The 17,204-nt window shown below is 40.9% G+C and overlaps 2 protein-coding genes across 2 annotated transcripts; one reads left to right on the plus strand and one right to left on the minus strand.

The window, feature by feature from the left end:
• Positions 1 to 1,308: 1,308 nt before the first annotated feature.
• LOC130911254 (F-box only protein 40-like) lies at positions 1,309 to 8,956 on the plus strand (the record flags this gene model as incomplete). Its single annotated transcript, XM_057829102.1, has 3 exons — positions 1,309 to 1,328; positions 1,648 to 3,406; positions 7,906 to 8,956. Coding segments are annotated over 3 exons (1,950 nt in total), but the record flags the coding sequence as incomplete, so codon positions are not given.
• A 1,553-nt stretch (positions 8,957 to 10,509) lies between these two features.
• LOC130911183 (tetratricopeptide repeat protein 36-like) lies at positions 10,510 to 16,990 on the minus strand. The gene is made up of 3 exons (XM_057828978.1): positions 16,737 to 16,990; positions 16,385 to 16,573; positions 10,510 to 13,543 (listed from the first exon to the last, which is right to left on the minus strand). Exons 1-3 carry the CDS (start codon positions 16,840 to 16,842, stop codon positions 13,272 to 13,274), a joined length of 567 nt encoding a protein of 188 aa, XP_057684961.1. The 5' UTR covers positions 16,843 to 16,990; the 3' UTR covers positions 10,510 to 13,271.
• Positions 16,991 to 17,204: the final 214 nt, after the last annotated feature.

Consider the following 17,204-nt stretch of genomic DNA (forward strand, 5'->3'; position numbering starts at 1 on the left):
GCTTCAATGATAACTGCCGCCATCTAGCCTCGTGAATGAATATAATGTAGACCATGAATATAGGACGACCCCCTCTTTTTCTCTCTTATTTCAATGCAAAAAAGACCGTCTTATATTCGGATCAATACGGTATTTTGCACTAGCGCTACTCTTAATTGATTAGAATTTTTGGCTACTCTACCCACTTATGATAATTTCCCTTTTATTTTCTAAACCAGGGGTCCCCAAAGTTTTTCCTGTGAGGGCCACATAACTTTTCCCTTCTCTGATGAGGGGCCGGGGTCAGTTTGTACCAGAAAAAGTGTGATGATTGCAGGAGTGCCTAAATGTAAAAAAATATTGTTTTTTCCAGAAAGCCACAATCAAATAACCCTTGCTGGATTCTTCACAGAACAAAAGTAAATAAAATAATTATAATATAATATAATATAATATAATATAATATAATATAATATAATATAATATAATATAGCCCTCTCTGTGTTCTTCACAGAAAAAGCCAGGAAATCAATAACACAAGTAAAAAAAAAATAAAAAAATAAAAAAAAAACAATTGGTAAGTGGGCCGGACCAAATGTGGAGCCGGGCCGTAGTTTAGGTGTCCCTGTAACCAACAATCCAATATAAAATTGACTAAAGTTTAATTTTTTGCTATTTTGAAATATTTACTCAGTAACTTTTGAACCTATCTGAATAATCAGTTATGAAAATCAGTTAACTGAATAATTAGTTAATTGACTTATTGACTTTTAAACCTAAACGTGTTCTTAAATAGTAAGTGAAACACTTCTAATCAACAATTACCATTAAAGCAACTTCAAATAATACAGTTTAATAAGAAGAATATATTTATATTTTATTGAAGTGAACTTTTTAACAGTTTTTTTTCTTTCCCTCAAATAACCTGGCCATTCAATCTGTATAAAGTGAAATTTGGTTAACCCAACCCTATTTCATCACATAGTGTGTGTGTTTGAGTACATGTACTCTATGAGTAATAGTACTGGTGGAAATACCTATTACCAAAACAACAACACGTCTTTTATTTAAATCACTTCCTATGCAATGTTGCTTTAGAGTGACATCAACAACATTCCACTATGGTGACTGCAAGCGTCCAGCAGTAGTTGAAGTGTTTAGTGGCGAGCTTATCGCACACAAATGAGAGTTGGTGGCAGCTGTAACTTGACCTTGGCACTCCTGAAAAGCTGTGACAATGGTGCCCCGTTCGGGCCCTCCTATCGTGGTCCGGGCCGGTCTATTTATAAAGAGCAGACACAGTGCAAGAGGTCAGTCAAAACGAAGTGACACCAACTCGAGAACAAAAGGTGAGAAATGTTTACTGTTACTGCGCTAGTTATTGATACTTTGGATGCTAAAACTTTGACAGAAAATATTCAGTACATTCTTTTGAATGCAGTACTCATTTTTAAGAGGAAAGTTTAGCCCCCCATCTCCAAAAACAATCAAACAAAAAAAACGGTCCCACTAACTTCCACTAACAATCCACTTTTATGAGATATTATTTTTTCCGGTATGTGCTACGCAACCTTGGCAAATACTCAGGCAACTAAAGCGCTAATTATATATACAGTACTGTAATTTCTGGTTACTGAAGTTGAGCCATATTCCGACTTTTACGTCCAGGAAGATGCCATCGATCCGCCACGAGCATTGCGAGCGGTGTTACGTTGTCCACTGCCAGGTGCCGGCATGGCTCTCCATCGGCTGCGTGGTCATCCGCTGCCCCAACGACTGTGGCGCCTTCCTGCACGCCTGCAAGGAAGAGGAGCACCGTCTCCTGTGCCCCAACGAGACAGTGGCCTGTCTTAACGCAGACTACGGCTGCCCACTGAGTATGCTGAGGCACCGGCGGGCAAGACACCTGGAGGTCTGCCCGGCTAGCGTTGTCGGCTGCTCTCAGGAGTGGAACCGCTGGCCTGTTCCTGATGGGGAACTGACCTTCTACAAGAACGCCTCCCAACAAAGCGAGATTCACCTTGATGTTGCTTTGGCCCTGAGGGATCAAGAGCTGCTGTTTCATTCCATCAAGATGAAGAGTGTTTTCCCTGAGCTGACATTGGCATATCCTCAGGATTTAGACATCGGGATGGCAAGGGAGGATCCATGTTTAGCTTCTGGTGGGTGTACACAAAATGCATGTACAGGAATGAAAGAGGAAGAACTAAATGACGCAATAAGGGATGAGTTAAATGTGGAAAACCTTCAGAACTACAGCTCCTGGGAGAGAATATTCAAGAAAGAGATGAACGGGTGTGAACAGACAAGCAAAAATGTAGCAAAAAAAGCAGAGAGTGGAAAAGAAATGGACCAGTCAAGGGAAAGTTCTTCATCCAAGAACGAAGTGTCTGGCCTGGCACCATGGCAGGACGGCGTCTTGGAGAGATTGGGCAAGGAGGTCAACATCGGTGAATACAACATGTACCTGGTACACAACGGATCTATGCTCATTAACTTCGGACAGCTGAGCGCCTGCACCCCGAGGGAGAGGGATTTTGTTTACGGAAGCCTGGAACCCATCGAGGTGAAGTCTGTCCGTTCCTTCAATGTTCCCAGCAGCTACCGAGCCAAGCGTTGCCACCTGAAAGACCCGAGTCGCAAGATCAAGATCGCACACCAGTGTGTGGACACGCTAGATTTGGGCGTCTCAGCGGAGGAGATGCCCAAGTGCGACGATGTCGATGCTACGTTGTTGTGCTGTCTGGAGAAAGAATTTAAAGGGCATCTCATCTCCGAAACCACCGGGATGGACGGGCTGTACGTCAACGTTGGGACACAAACGTACGACTTTGATTCCGCGCCATTCCCAGCCGAGGCGTCGCTTGCCGATGTAGTCGCCGGCAAACCGCGCTGTCTTCACGTCCGCACAGAATCCGAGTCGGTAACTAGGCGGCATAATAGGACGAGCTCAGCCTTCAGCTACATATGTGGTCTCTTCTTCCGCCGTGATGAATACCGCTGGCACTTCAGGAATGTCCACACCGACATCCAGGCTGGCCTCGGCGGATGGTTCCTACAACGTTGCCCCTTAGCATACCTCGGCTGCACTTTCGCCCAGACTAGGTTTCAACCAGGCGGTCAACCGGCTGTGGTCAAATACCACCATGTTGTCGACAAGCTAGTCATCCAACCGGATGTCTCCCGAGAGCTACTTGAGGATGTCAAAACGTTACATAGCCAGAATCCCTTGAACCGACTGCCCTTGGAGATTCTCCAGCACATCGCTGGATACCTGGACTCTTTCAGTTTGTCGCAGTTGTCACAAGTGTCGCGTCAGATGAGGGAGGCGTGTGCCACCTTACTGCAGACCCGAGGGATGGTTTCCCTCAAATGGGAGAAGAAGACATATTCCCATGGTGGGAGCTCGTGGAAGAGTCGAAAGAAAGCAAGTATCTAGTATCTGTTTTTGTACATTCGTACAACTCCATAATACTATTTTTGCTACAGCATGGTTGCAGCCCTTCTAAGCATACACCTACATACAGTGGGGCAAATAAGTATTTAGTCAACCACTAATTGTGCAAGTTCTCCCACTTAAAAACATTAGAGAGGCCTGTAATTGTCAACAGGGTTAAACCTCAACCATCAGAGACAGAATGTGGGGGAAAAAAAAAAAACAGAAAATCACATTGTTTGATTTTTAAATGATTTATTTGCAAATCATGGTGGAAAATAAGTATTTGGTCAATACCAAAAGTTCATCACAATACTTTTTTATGTACCCTTTGTTGCCAATAACGGAGGCCAAACGTTTTTTGTAACTCTTCACAAGTTTTTCACACACTGTTGCTGGTATTTTGGCCCATTCCTCCTTGCACATCTCCTCTAGAGCAGTGATGTTCTGGGGCTGTCGTTGGGCAACACGGACTTTCAACTCCCTCCACAGATTTTCTATGGGGTTGAGACCTGGAGGCTGGCAAGGCCACTCCAGGACCGTGAAATGCTTCTTAGGAAGCTACTCCTATGTAGCCCTGGCTTTGTGTTTGGGATCATTGTCATGCTGAAAGACCCAGCCATGTCTCAGCTTCAATGCCCTTGCTGATGGAAGGAGATTTTCACTCAAAATCTCTTGATACATGGACCCATTCATTCTTTCCTTTACACAGATCAGTCTTCCTGGTCCCTTTGCAGAAAAACAGCCCCAAAGCATGATGTTTCCACCCCCATAAATCACAGTGGGTATGGTGCAATTCAGTGTTCTTTTTCCTCCAAACAAGAGAACCTGTGTTTCTACCAAAAAGTTCTATTTTGGTTTCATCTGACCAAAACACATTCTCCCAGTCCTCTTCTGGATTGTCCAAATGCTCTCTAGCAAACCGCAGACGGGCCTGGACGTGTACTTTCTTCAGCAGGGGGACTCGCCTGGCACTGCAGGATTTGAGTCCCCGGTGGCGCATTGTGTTACTGATAGTAGCCTTTGTTACTGTGGTCTCAGCTCTCTGTAGGTCATTCACTAGGTCCCCCCGTGTGGTTCTGGGATTTTTGCTCCCCGTTCTTGTTATCATTTTGATGCCACGGGGTGAGGAGAGAGTTGAAAGTCCGTGTTGCCCAACGACAGCCCCAAAACATCACTGCTCTAGAGGAGATCTGCATGGAGGAATGGGCCAAAATACCAGCAACAGTGTGTGAAAGGCTTGTGAAGTGTTACAGAAAATGTTTGGCCTCCGTTATTGCCAACAAAGGGTACATAACAAAGTATTGAGATGAACTTTTGGTATTGACCAAATACTTGTTTTCCACCATGATTTGCAAGTAAATTCTTTAAAAATCAAACAATGTGATTTTCTGTTTTTTTCCCCCACATTCTGTCTCTCATGGTTGAGGTTTACCCATGTTGACAATTACAGACCTCTCTAATATTTTCAAGTGGGATAACTAGCACAATTAGTGGTTCAATAAATACTTATTTGCCCCACTGTAGCTGACGTTATATTGTTGTTTGAAAAAAAAAAAAAAGACTGACAACATTTAGTCATTACTTGAGCACCGATTATTATTATTTTCTTTTATTTTTACATGTGCTTTACTTTTACTTGAGTAATATTATTTTAAATTAATGCTGCTTTTACTGGTGTGAAATGTTTTGGCTATTTTACTCACCTTTGTTTAAAACACCAGGGACCAGATCTGGCTCGCCACATCACTTTAGGAGCCCACAAAACTGCTATCCAACTCTTCTTCTTGTTAGCAGTCACTGGAAAATGTCAGACATTGTAAACACCAGCCAGACCCGTGGGCTGCCTCTGTAGCAATGCAAACTATTGCAGATATTTCATCCATTCACTTTTATAGACTTTGGTAGGTCATGTTTAAGATATGTGCAAACCTAATGTGTCATACACATGATTGAACAAAGCAAGGTTCATATATATATATATATATATATATATATATATATATATATATATATAGGAAAATCAATTACATGCAATGACACTTTTCGGCCACCGGAGGGGGCTGCCCCCCCTTTAAATCCACCTATGACCGCCCCTATGCAAACTTACGCCCTTGGATCAAAGTCTTGCGATATATCTGCTGTATATATTTGTTAAAGTGTAACTAGTATGTGCCGATGTAATTCAATCCAAATACTGTTCTTAAAATTTCAAGATATGTGTGTGGTGGTAGTTTGTTGATGACAACCAACAACAATCATATGGAGAAAGACAATCTGACCAAACTCAGAGACATGTATTTTTTTAAAAAAAAAACTACTCTTCACTTCCACCAAAAAAACACCTTTGGTCCATTTTCAAATATTCATGTAACCTTAATGCGTACATGTTGAACCAGTTCCTCTTTATGGGATTTCAAACTAAAGGGCAAAGGCAGTATATTTATGTATAGATGGAGATCACAAGACAAGCAGCATGCATGAGGCAATGTGATGCGAGCGACGGGGAATGGCCTGACAGCGGGCCAGATAGGTTATCATTCATAGTTGATAACACAACGTGCTCAGCAGCTGAGCATGCTCTCCCAATGAAGGTCGTAAATTGTTGTTTTGAAATGGACACAGAATGACATACTGTCCTCTTATGGATAGTGGGAAATGCATTGGTACTGTATGGAGATGTACACAGATTTTGCATTTGAATTCTTTTTAGGACTGACATTTACAAACTGGTATCTGTATTTCATCAAAATCAACAGTTTTTCTATCGCTGCTTTTGATGTCACGACCAAAAAAAAAACCCAAAACAAAACAAAAAGTACCGTAATTTTCGCACTGTAAGGCGCACCTGACTATAAACCGCAGCTGTCCTCACTCTATGGGGCCGTTTACATGGTGACTCTCCGAGAATACGAAAAATTTCAAATTTGCATTTGCATCTCCATTTGAACAATGTCGCAATTCCGCATGAAAACGATGTAGTATTCATGCCAGGCCCTAGGGGGCAGTGCAGGATTACAGGGCGATAGAGAATGATGCACTTTGACTCCACCAAGCTCCCTGAGCCCGGGAAAAATATGCCCGCCCACTCAAAGCAATGGCATTTTTCTTTTGTTCAAAAAGGCACAAAAATTGAAACGTTCAACATATTTAATTTAAAAATATTATTAAAACAGTAAATTAAAGCCGACATTCCGCCATATTTGCTGTTTTTAATGTTTGGTAGCACCGCTGCGCACGCCCATTGTGACGTGTACGAGTGCTGACGTTAACGGCACGGTCTCGCGCTGCAGGAGCCTTTGATATGCATGCCGAGGAAGCCCCCTTCAATCCCCGGCAATTGGATTCTTCCACTTTGGAGGCAGGATTCGGAAGTTTTCGTCTTCACCGACACAATATGCACGCGAGGCGAGTCCGCTATTCAGTCATTGCGTCTTTGTGTTGCAGAGTCATCATGTAAATTGCCCCTATTATATATAGCGGAAAACACTAAGGTGACTTGGGGGCAGTCAAGCATAAAGACATATTTTTCTATCAAACACAACAGTTGTTTTGGCTTAAAATACAGCAGTTTATTTTATAGAGGGTTGCAAGAGCGGAAACTGCTTTTTCAGTCTTTTCTGTGTTTTCCACCATATGATATTTACACCAAAAGATATGAGCCAGTAACACTTTATTTGACAGCGGCATCATATGACTGTTACATTTCTTTTGAAAAATTACGAAAGCTGTATATATATCCGTCTTGTGTCCTATCTTTCCATTCCAACAATAATTTACAGAAAAATATGGCATATTTTAGAGATGGTTTGAATTGCGATTAATTACAATTAATTAATTTTTAAGCTGTAATCAACTCGATTAAAAATGTTAATCGTTTGACAGCCCTAATTAAGACCTTGTTTTTCAAATTTTGTGATTCTCTGACAATTGCTTCATATTGCAGGCATTAAAGGGTTAATCACATCTGTCATAAGCATTCAGTAAAGACCATTATAGTGTCATGTCATAATTATGACGCTCTTATGACAGTGTTATGACGCCGCTGTAAAATAAAGTGTTACCTATTAACACAAATAAATAATCAAATAAGCCGCACTGGACTATAAACTGCAGGATTGATAATGAAGGGAAAAAGTAGCAGTCTATATTCCTAAAATTACGGTAACCAGAGAGAGGTACATGGTGAGATACTGTTTGAAAAAAAGAAAAACATATTAGAAAAAATAATGGTAACAAAAACATTAAATTCAAGTGTTCACTTACTCTTTCCTACTTGTTTTGTCAGTTTTATCGTTATTATTATTATTATTTTTAAGTGCTATTATTTTCATCAGACTCTAGTATTTTCTTGTGATTTTCAGATCAGACCACATTTTATAACCAAATTATGCAGAAATGTACAAAACTCCAAAGGTTTACATATTTTTCCTCCCATTGCAATTGCAGGAATTGAATGGGTATGCATGTGTTCGGCTTTTGCTCCACAGGTTTGGGAGTTCAGCTCGCTGTTTTGTCCTGTGGAACGATGGCGCTTCACCGAAACTCCCTCCATGGCAGAGCACCTCCAAACTTGTCCCTTCTACCAGAGGGAAGAGCAACGCACCCAGCCTATAGCTTTAAGTGGTTTGAAGGAGGTCAGCAGAGAGGCGAAATTTTAAATGCAATGCTGTAAAAGGTGTTACGCTGCCATCTAACGGGGAAAAACTAGAACGCGTTTCACCATGCGCTTTGGATTCATTTTTCAGTATTAAAACACTTGTACTATTTTTCAATTATTCTTTCACGTCCCTTGACGGCGATAGACGTCCAATCATCCATTAACTTGACGTGATAGAGGAAAAACACAGGTCACTTTAGTATTCTGCACCTAAACATTTGTTAAAAACAGCGGTTAGATCTAACTCAACAAAAATTGTGTTCCAAAGTGTAATCATTATGCTCTCTATTCTGGTTAGATTATCCTGAACAAATCATTGGCTGCAATAGAATAGAATAGAATAGAATACAATAGAATTTCTTGTCAATGTACATCGTAACAGCACTAAAGGTCCAATGCAATGCATAGACATAATCAAAACAGATTATTTAATGCCATCCATCCTGGTCCATACGCATTTGACATAGAGTATTATCACTAGTATTGAAATCGTAGTACTGTAAACCCTATGGGAAAAAAAATCTACTTTAAAATAATTCAGGTCTTCCTCGGGTTAAAACGTACTGGACTTGCGTGATTTTGACTTTACGGCGCCGGAGTCTTGTCCGCCATTTTGTCTCCAGTGAATTTTATTTTTGTTATTATGCTGACTTTTGTTTTGTGATGTATGCTTTTATTTTGGCACAGGAAGCATAGAGCAGGCAGTACTTTGAAGGAGATAGTAACTTTTCTCGTAGGCACCGTCTGTTTGCATTACTCAACAATCCCTGACAAAAGTCTTGTCGCTTATCCATTTTGTAGAAACAATTGCTAATAAACCTGACTTTTAATGCTTTAATTGGTTTCAGAAATGGCTCATATGAAAGCTAAGACTCTACCAAATGATGTTGAAAGCACAAAAATATATTTGTTTCACTGAAAAAAGATTTATCATTTAATGAAGACATAAAGGTCAAATTTTGGCAAGACAAAAGTTTTGTCGCCTACAGAAAGTAGTGTGAAAATTTAACAAAAAAATTGTACTTCAGATACAAAAATATGTTACATAAAATAAGCGAATTAAGTGTGCTGTGAGATCCAAATTTAATATTTTGCATGAGTTCCATGGGCTTTGGCAAAGATTCATACAATTTATTGATGAAGTCATCAGGAACATGAAAGAAAGCAGTCTTGCATGCCTCCCAGATTTCATCAACATTCTTGGGTTTCGTCTTCCATGCTTCCTCTTTTATCCTACCCCAGACATGCTCACTGATGTTCATGTCTGGTGACTAGGCTGGCCAGTCCTGGAGGATCTTGATCTTAAGCCTTCAGGAACTTTGAGGTAGAGATTGAAGTATGCGATGGAGTACCATCCTGCTGCAGAATTTGTCCCTTTTGTGATTAGGAATGCAAGAGGCAGCTTGGATTTGTTGATATTTCAGACTATTTATGTTGCCTTCCACCCCCCAGATCTCTCGCACACCCCCATATTGGATGTAACCCCAGACCATGATTTTGCCACCACCAAACTTCACTGTTTTCTGAGTGAATCTTGGATCCATGCGGGCTCCAGTAGGTCTCCTGCAATATTTGCGGCGACTGTGGTGTAATTCAATGGAAGATTCATCTGAAAATCCACCTTTTGCCACATTTCCACGGTCCATCCTTTTGACAGGCTGTGGGCCTTGGCAAATGCCTCAGTTTTTTAATTGTCTGCACCCTGAGATATAAGTAGTCTGAAATATCAACAAATCTTAGCTGCCTTTTACATTCCTAATCATAAAAAGGGACAAATTCTGCAGCAGGATGGTGCTCCATCGCATACTTCAATCTCTACTTCAACGTTCCTCAAGGCAAAGAAGAACAAGATCCTCCAGGACTGGCCAGTCCAGTCACCAGACATGAACATCATTGAGCATGTCGGGGGTAGGATGAAAGAGGAAGCATGGAAGATGAAACCCAAGAATGTTGATGAACTCTGGGAGGCATGCAAGACTGCTCTCTCTGAATTTCCTGATGACTTCATCAATAAATTGTATGAATCCTTGCCGACGCCCATGGAACTCATACAAAATATTAAATTTGGATCTCACAGCACCACTACTTAATTCGCTTATATTATGTAACATATTTTTGTGTTTGAAGTACATTTTTTGTTCAATTTTCACACTACTTTCTGTAGGCGACAAAACTTTTGTCTTGCCAAAATTTGACCTTTATGTCTTCATTAAATGATAAATCTTTTTTCAGTGAAACAAATATATTTTTGTACATTCAACATCATTTGGGAGCGTCTTAGCTTTCATAAGAGTCATTTCTGAAACCAATTGAATAATTAAAAGTCAAATTATTAGCAATTGTTTCTACAAAATGGATAAGCGACAAAACTTTTGTCAGGGACTGTAATGCAAATCTGGCGAGAAGGTCGGATTCTTTCAACTTCCACACACAAGTAAGAGCGCATATACACACGAAAAAAAAATGTTTTAGCACACACAAAGAAGAGCGCACGCACACACACGAGGAAAAGCGCTTTTGCTCCCACGTAGAAGTCATGCGGCCGAGTGAAAGAGAGAGGGGAAAGAATACAGCTGCAAGCCTGCGCACACATTTCTCACACACTCTCGTTACCCTCACAAGAGTAACGCTCAAATTCTCCTTTCCAATCCACAACAGACAATAATGCTAAATAACACTCAAACACACCCTTCTTCCGGACCACAGCCCACCTCACCAGAGCCTTTAAGAGACTGAATGTTTAACAAATCGTTGTCATTTCGTTTGGGAATCTTTTGTGGACTTGTGATATGGTGACCTTGGATCCAGTTTGCCTCTTCGTCTGGTACTCTCTGTGCTGTATGATTGCTGCCGAATTCAAATAAATTCGGTTGGCTGGTGTGATTCCTGCAATCTGGATAAAAGTCAGATTCCTTCAAAATGAAACTGATTAAATTTCATTTTTATTTTAGTTTCATTCTGCAATTTTTGATCTCATGAGCAGCTGAATGAAGTCAGCAAACCGCATAGATGTCTGACATCGTCATTTCGGAGCTCGGGTCACTGTCTAGCTAGAAATTGGCTCCAACATATTGGCAAGGACAGCACAATGATCGATATTATATATTTTTGGATAGTTATTTTGAGATTTAGGGGTACTTAAAAGGTTAATTCTGATTTACGCGGAAATCTGGGTTATGTTGCCAACGTAGGAACGGAACTCGTTTGTAAACCGGGAACTACCTGTATTGGGGCCCCTCACTGGAGTGTATTTCTGATTTTATGCAATTTAATTATATTAACTTTGTTTTTATTAACATTTTATTAATTGTATTTATTTGCAAAAAATATTTTTAAAATACAATCATGATTAATCATACTAATTAAATAAAGATTTAACTATACTTGAAACATGCTTTTTACATATGTAGACATGATATTCTGTAGGCCTTAGTTGTATGCCAAATGTTAATCACTTGGCCTTCATCACAGTGAAAATTGTAGCTGTTAAAATCCTTCAGTCCAGTAAACGTACAAGTGTTCAACCAAACAACAACAACAGAAAACCTGTTTTTTGTTTTTTTAACAATGTACATTTTCCATCATACAGTGGGGCAAATAAGTATTTAGTCAACCACCAATTGTGCAAATTCTCCTACTTGAAAAGATTAGCGAGGCCTGTAATTGTCAACATGGGTAAACCTCAACCATGAGAGACAGAATGTGGAAAAAAAAAAAACAGAAAATCACATTTTTTGATTTTTAAAGAATTTATTTCCAAATTAGAGTGGAAAATAAGTATTTGGTCACCTACAAACAAGCAATATTTCTGGCATTCAAAGAGGTCTAACTTCTTCTAACGAGGTCTAACGAGGCTCCAGTCGTTACCTGTATTATTGGCACCTGTTTTAACTCATTATCGGTATAAAAGACACCTGTCTACAACAACCTCAGTCCGTCACACTCCAAACTCCACTATGGCCAAGACCAAAGAGCTGTCGAAGGACACCAGAGACAAAATTGTAGACCTGCACCAGGCTGGGAAGACTGAATCTGCAATAGGTAAAATACTTGGTGTAAAGAAATCAACTGTTGGAGCAATATTAGAAAATGGAAGACATACAAGACCACTGATAATCTCCCTCTATCTGGGGCTCCATGCAAGATCTCAACCCGTGGCGTCAAAATGATAACAAGAACGGTGAGCAAAATCCTAGCTGGGATCACAGTAACAAAGGCTACCATCAGTAACACAATGCGCCGCCAGGGACTCAAATCTTACACTGCCAGACGTGTCCCCCTGCTGAAGAATGTACAGGTCCAGGCCCGTCTGCGGTTTGCTAGAGAGCATTTGGATGATCCAGAAGAGGACTGGGAGAATGTGTTATGGTCAGATGAAACCCAAATAGAACTTTTTGGTAGAAAAACACAGGTTCTCGTGTTTGGAGGAGAAAGAATACTGAATTGCATCCGAAGAACACCATACCCACTGTGAAGCATGGGGGTGGAAACATCATGCTTTGGGGCTGTTTTTCTGCAAAGGGACCAGGACGACTGATCTGTTTAAAGGAAAGAATGAATGGGGCCATGTATGGAGAGATTTTGAATAAAAATCTCCTTCCATCAGCAAGGGCATTGATGAGATGTGGCTGGGTCTTTCAGCATGACAATGATCCCAAACACACAGCCAGGGCAACAAAGGAGTGGCATGTAAGAAGCATTTCAAGGTCCTGGAGTGGAGCCTAGCCAGTCTCCAGATCTCAACCCCATAGATAATATGTTGAGGGAGTTGAAAGTCCGTGTTGCCCAACAACAGCCCCAAAACATCACTGCTCTAGAGGAGATCTGCATGGAGGAATGGGCCAAAATACCAGCAACAGTGTATGAAAAGCTTGTGAATAGTTTTAGAAAACGTTTGGCCTCCGTTATTGCCAACAAAGGGTACATAACAAAGTATTGAGATGAACTTTTGGTATTGACCAAATACTTATTTTCCACCATGATTTGCAAATAAATTCTTTAAAAATCAAAAAATGTGATTTTCTGTTTGTTTTTTCCACGCTCTGTCTCTCATGGTTGAGGTTTGCCCATGTTGACAATTAGAGGCCTCTCTAATATTTTAAGTGGGAGAACTTGCACAATTAGTGGTTGACTAAATACATATTTTCCCCACTGTTCATCTAGGATGAAAAAAAATAAAACCTCAATTGATTGCAACTACAGTCTGGTCTCGCCGATGTCTGGGTTACGCAGCTTTCCGATGACCTCGCAGAGCATCTTGTTGCAAAGTGCTGCGTACGGGTTCAGCTGCACCACCTGTTGTCGGGCGAATTCGTTGCCAAGTGCTGCCGCCTTCTGGAAGTCCTCCCGGGCCTTGTCGTCTTGGCTCGCTAGCCTACGCAGGAGGCCCCGTTGGACTAACGCTTGGCAGGCTGTCCGACCCCTGCCCTCGCTCAGGGAGATGGCACGGTCCAAGTCCTCCAGAGCACCTCAAGGCAGAATAAAATTGGATGAATATACAGTACAGTATATAACTAGATGAGCACCCTGGGAGAGCTGATTCCGGCAAATTCAAAGCATATGTATATTTGGTAGAATGGGCACGCTTATCTTTGATCTCATGCAAAATGAAATTTTATCTAACCCTTTCAGGGACAAAGGACACTACAGGGGACATCTATTCAAAGTTATTAGCTTCATTCATTGCAAGCCCACACGAGGAAGAGCGTATTTGCGGGTAGTGTCAGCTCCTACGAAGAAGCCGCGCAGCCGAGTGAGAGAGAAAGGGAAAAGAAAGTCTGCGCACATACATGTTGCTTGTAAATCAAACACCTGTATACAGTGCCCTCCATAATTATTGGCACCCTTGAAAAAGATGTGTTTTTTAGCTTTTAATATACATTTTTTTATTCAAATAATATGGGACCTTAATGGGAAAAAAGAGAAAAATCCAACCTTCAATACAAGTGCTTTCATTCAGTGGGGAAAAAATCCCACATAAAGAAAAAATTATTTGACATCAAATAATGTGTGTCACAATTATTAGCACCCCTGGTGTTAATACTTTGTACAACCCCCTTTTGCCAACAAAACAAGGTCTGGGGACTGAGATGGCCATGGGAGGAGCTTGATTTTGTGTCTGGTGAACCATTTCTGTGTCGATTAGGCCATATGTTTAGGGTCACTGTCTTGCTGAAAGACCCAGTGACGACCCATCTTCAGCTTTCGGGCAGAGGGCAACAGATTTTGATTTGGGGCGAGTTTATGCGATTGTTTTTGATGAAGTGCGGATGCTAACTGATACATGCTAATTGTTTGTGTGGATTTTTACTGCCGTATCAGCAGCTAGTTTGGACTGCTGTTATTGAAGATGAAGCTGATTTAATTTCATTTTTATTTTAGTTTTATTCTGGAAGTTTTGATGTCATGAGCACCTGAATAAAGTCAGCAAACCACACGGACGTCTGATATTGTCATTTTGGAGCTTAGGTAGGATTTTGCTCCGATATCTTGGCAAGCTGTGGCGGACTTGGCAATTTTGGGGCCTAAGGCGAACACATCCAGGGGCCCTCTTCATGGGTCAGGGGTTAGAAAGGTGAGAAGGGTGTGGAGGAAATATATTCTGGTACACTAGGGCTGTCCTAAGCGACAAATTTTCTCCTTATTATTCAGCCGACTAGTTTTACGATTAGTCGACTAATCTATTATTTTTCTTTTTTTTTTTTTTACGCTTATTAATTCACAAACCATTTTGGAACACTTACATTCTTTATTAAAGTACAAATAATCATGTAAATAACAATAATTAATCACAAATAAACAATGAGGTTAAATGCTGATAGCATTTACTAGTGCAAAAGAATGGAAAAAAAAACAGATTCAGAACACTGACTTTGCCTTTCCAACATTATTCAAAACAATTCTTAAAAAAAAATTCTAGCACTATTATAGTATACTACTATATATAATAGTAGTATAAAATTATAATAATTATTCATTGCCAATCATATTTGTCATAAAGAGTGTCATTTGAAAGCTATTCTTAGTGTAGAATCTGTATTATGTAGTATTTACTCAACATATTATAATATTAATTCTGAAGTATGTGGGATTAACTCCAGAAATCGTTTTTTATATGACGAACATGACTTGCTTTTTTTTTTTTTTTTTTTAATGTTCACCAGAGGTAAGCTTTACACGCCGTAAAAAAACATTCTTCGTCATTGCTTGTGGTAATAGATTTAATGTTTTTTTCATTAGCAAATGCTGTTAACCAGCTGTTGAGTGTTATTGTATGACTTATTGGAGCTGTCCCGCATTGTTTCGCCACAGGGTGTGCTGTCGTGTATTTTATGTTTGGTGTGAAGAAGAAGAAAGTTTAAAGAGGCATTAGCGGCCTGTTCTCAACTTCTCCCTTACTGCACTTTGGCTTTCATGGAGAGCACATTCGCTCATGTGTTCGAAATAAACGATAGCCGACGTGCAAAGCAGCAAGTGAGCTGTAAAAATAGCAAGCTTAGTGGTGTGAAAAACGCGGGAGAGCTAAGTGAAGCTAACGAACAGCTAAGCGATGCTAAACAGAGCTAAACGGCGCTAAATGAAGCTAAGCGACTGATACTCAGTCCGTCGTCAAGGAACAGTCCATTGTAGTGTGTATGTGGGGGAGAGATAATATAAATGCAGCATTCAAATGGCTTTCTTTTTTGTTTTTTATTTGTTTGGTCGGTATGCTGACATAGTTATACATGACGAATAGTTGGGGGTGCTGCTGGTTCCGGTGGCCCAAGCCCTTGATCGTTGGGGCAAGGGGCCCTCTACTAGTTGGGGGCCTAAGGCCATCGCCCACTTCGCCTGAATAGTAGACCCGCCTATGAGGCGAGGACAGTACAATGACACATAATACGTATAATACTATGTTTTTGGATAGTTATTTTGCAATTTAGGCAGTATTTCGGGGTTCTTAAATGGTTAATTCAGACTTACACAGAATTTACGTTGCTAGCGTTGGAACGGAACTCGTTTGTAACCCGGACTACCTGTATAAGAAATATAAGATATCGCAACTGGTTCCCTGGCCGCAAGTTTAAGACATCTGTCTAATATGAATTTAGGGAAATAAACTTAAGAAAAAAAAATCATAATCTGTACATGAAAGGGTTATATTTGCTGTAATCACAAAATTCATTTCCTGGCCTCTATGACCTTTGACCTCATTACCCCAAAATTTAATCCCCTCTTCCATTTGATATTGCAAAAATATCCTGCAAGTTTGACAGCTCACCAACGCTCCCAGGGTCACACGGGCCCGTTCATCGCTCAAATTATTCTACCTGTCGTGTTTCCTTGGAGTCGCAGTGTCTGAGCCCGGTTGTTGTAAGCTGACGCACGCCGGGGCAGAATTTGTACGGCCTGGTCGAAAAGCTCAAGGGCCTCCCGCAAGTCCCCCGCCTCGGCCGCAGAGACTCCACGACTCTCCAAGTTTTTTACTTGCCTCAGCAAGTCTGCATCAAAGGAGCTTTCTGCCATGGGAGAGATAAAGTGCTTAAAAAGGTGCTGTTTTAGACAGAAACACTAAAATGCCAGCTAAATCACATGTAGAGATTGAACATGGCCAGCATTTTTTTTTAGTAACCAAGAGTTAACTCTACCACCTCCCAATCACTACAATGTGGGTAGCCTCACCATCATCCGTTAATTCCTGCTCCAGGTCCAGCCCAGGGACGTCGCCATACGGGGTGTTAGGATTGAAAATAGCCTGCAAGACAGCTCGGTCGTGCTCTGATGCCATTGTGTGCAAAAAATGGAGGAGAAAAAAAGACCAAACAAACAGGAGAAGCACTGCAGGAGAAGAAAGAGGAGATTTGGGCCTCACAACCCAAAAGCGAAGCCAGCCAATAGGGTGAGGGGGCGGTAGAGGAGGTGGACTTTGAGCACATCTGTCTGTGGCTTGTTGGAATACCAGCGCATAGTCTGTACCACTACAGAAACAATAGGAACGACTACATAAAGACTATGGAGAAAAATAAGACAGTTACAGCTCCGTCTTTGGGTCACCTAACCACACAAGTGACGTGTACTGACAGGAAGAATTATCTTCATTGGATGGAAAGACGTATTTGTAATCACCTTTAGGCATTTTTGGTTGGTGGT

The sequence above is a fragment of the Corythoichthys intestinalis genome, unplaced genomic scaffold (genome assembly GCF_030265065.1).
Source record: "Corythoichthys intestinalis isolate RoL2023-P3 unplaced genomic scaffold, ASM3026506v1 HiC_scaffold_23, whole genome shotgun sequence".
NCBI classification, from domain to species: Eukaryota; Metazoa; Chordata; class Actinopteri; order Syngnathiformes; family Syngnathidae; genus Corythoichthys; species Corythoichthys intestinalis.

Bases quoted from the DNA above. Each gene is read 5' to 3' on its own strand.
- LOC130911183 (XM_057828978.1), bottom strand. From the start codon at position 16,842: ATGGCATCAGAGCACGACCGAGCTGTCTTGCAGGCTATTTTCAATCCT. The intron at 16,574-16,736 runs GTGAGGCTACCC...CTCCCATGGCAG, and splicing joins GCAGGAATTAACGGATGATG to AAAGCTCCTTTGATGCAGAC. The intron at 13,544-16,384 runs GTAGAATAATTT...TTCTGCCTTGAG, and splicing joins ACTCCAAGGAAACACGACAG to GTGCTCTGGAGGACTTGGAC.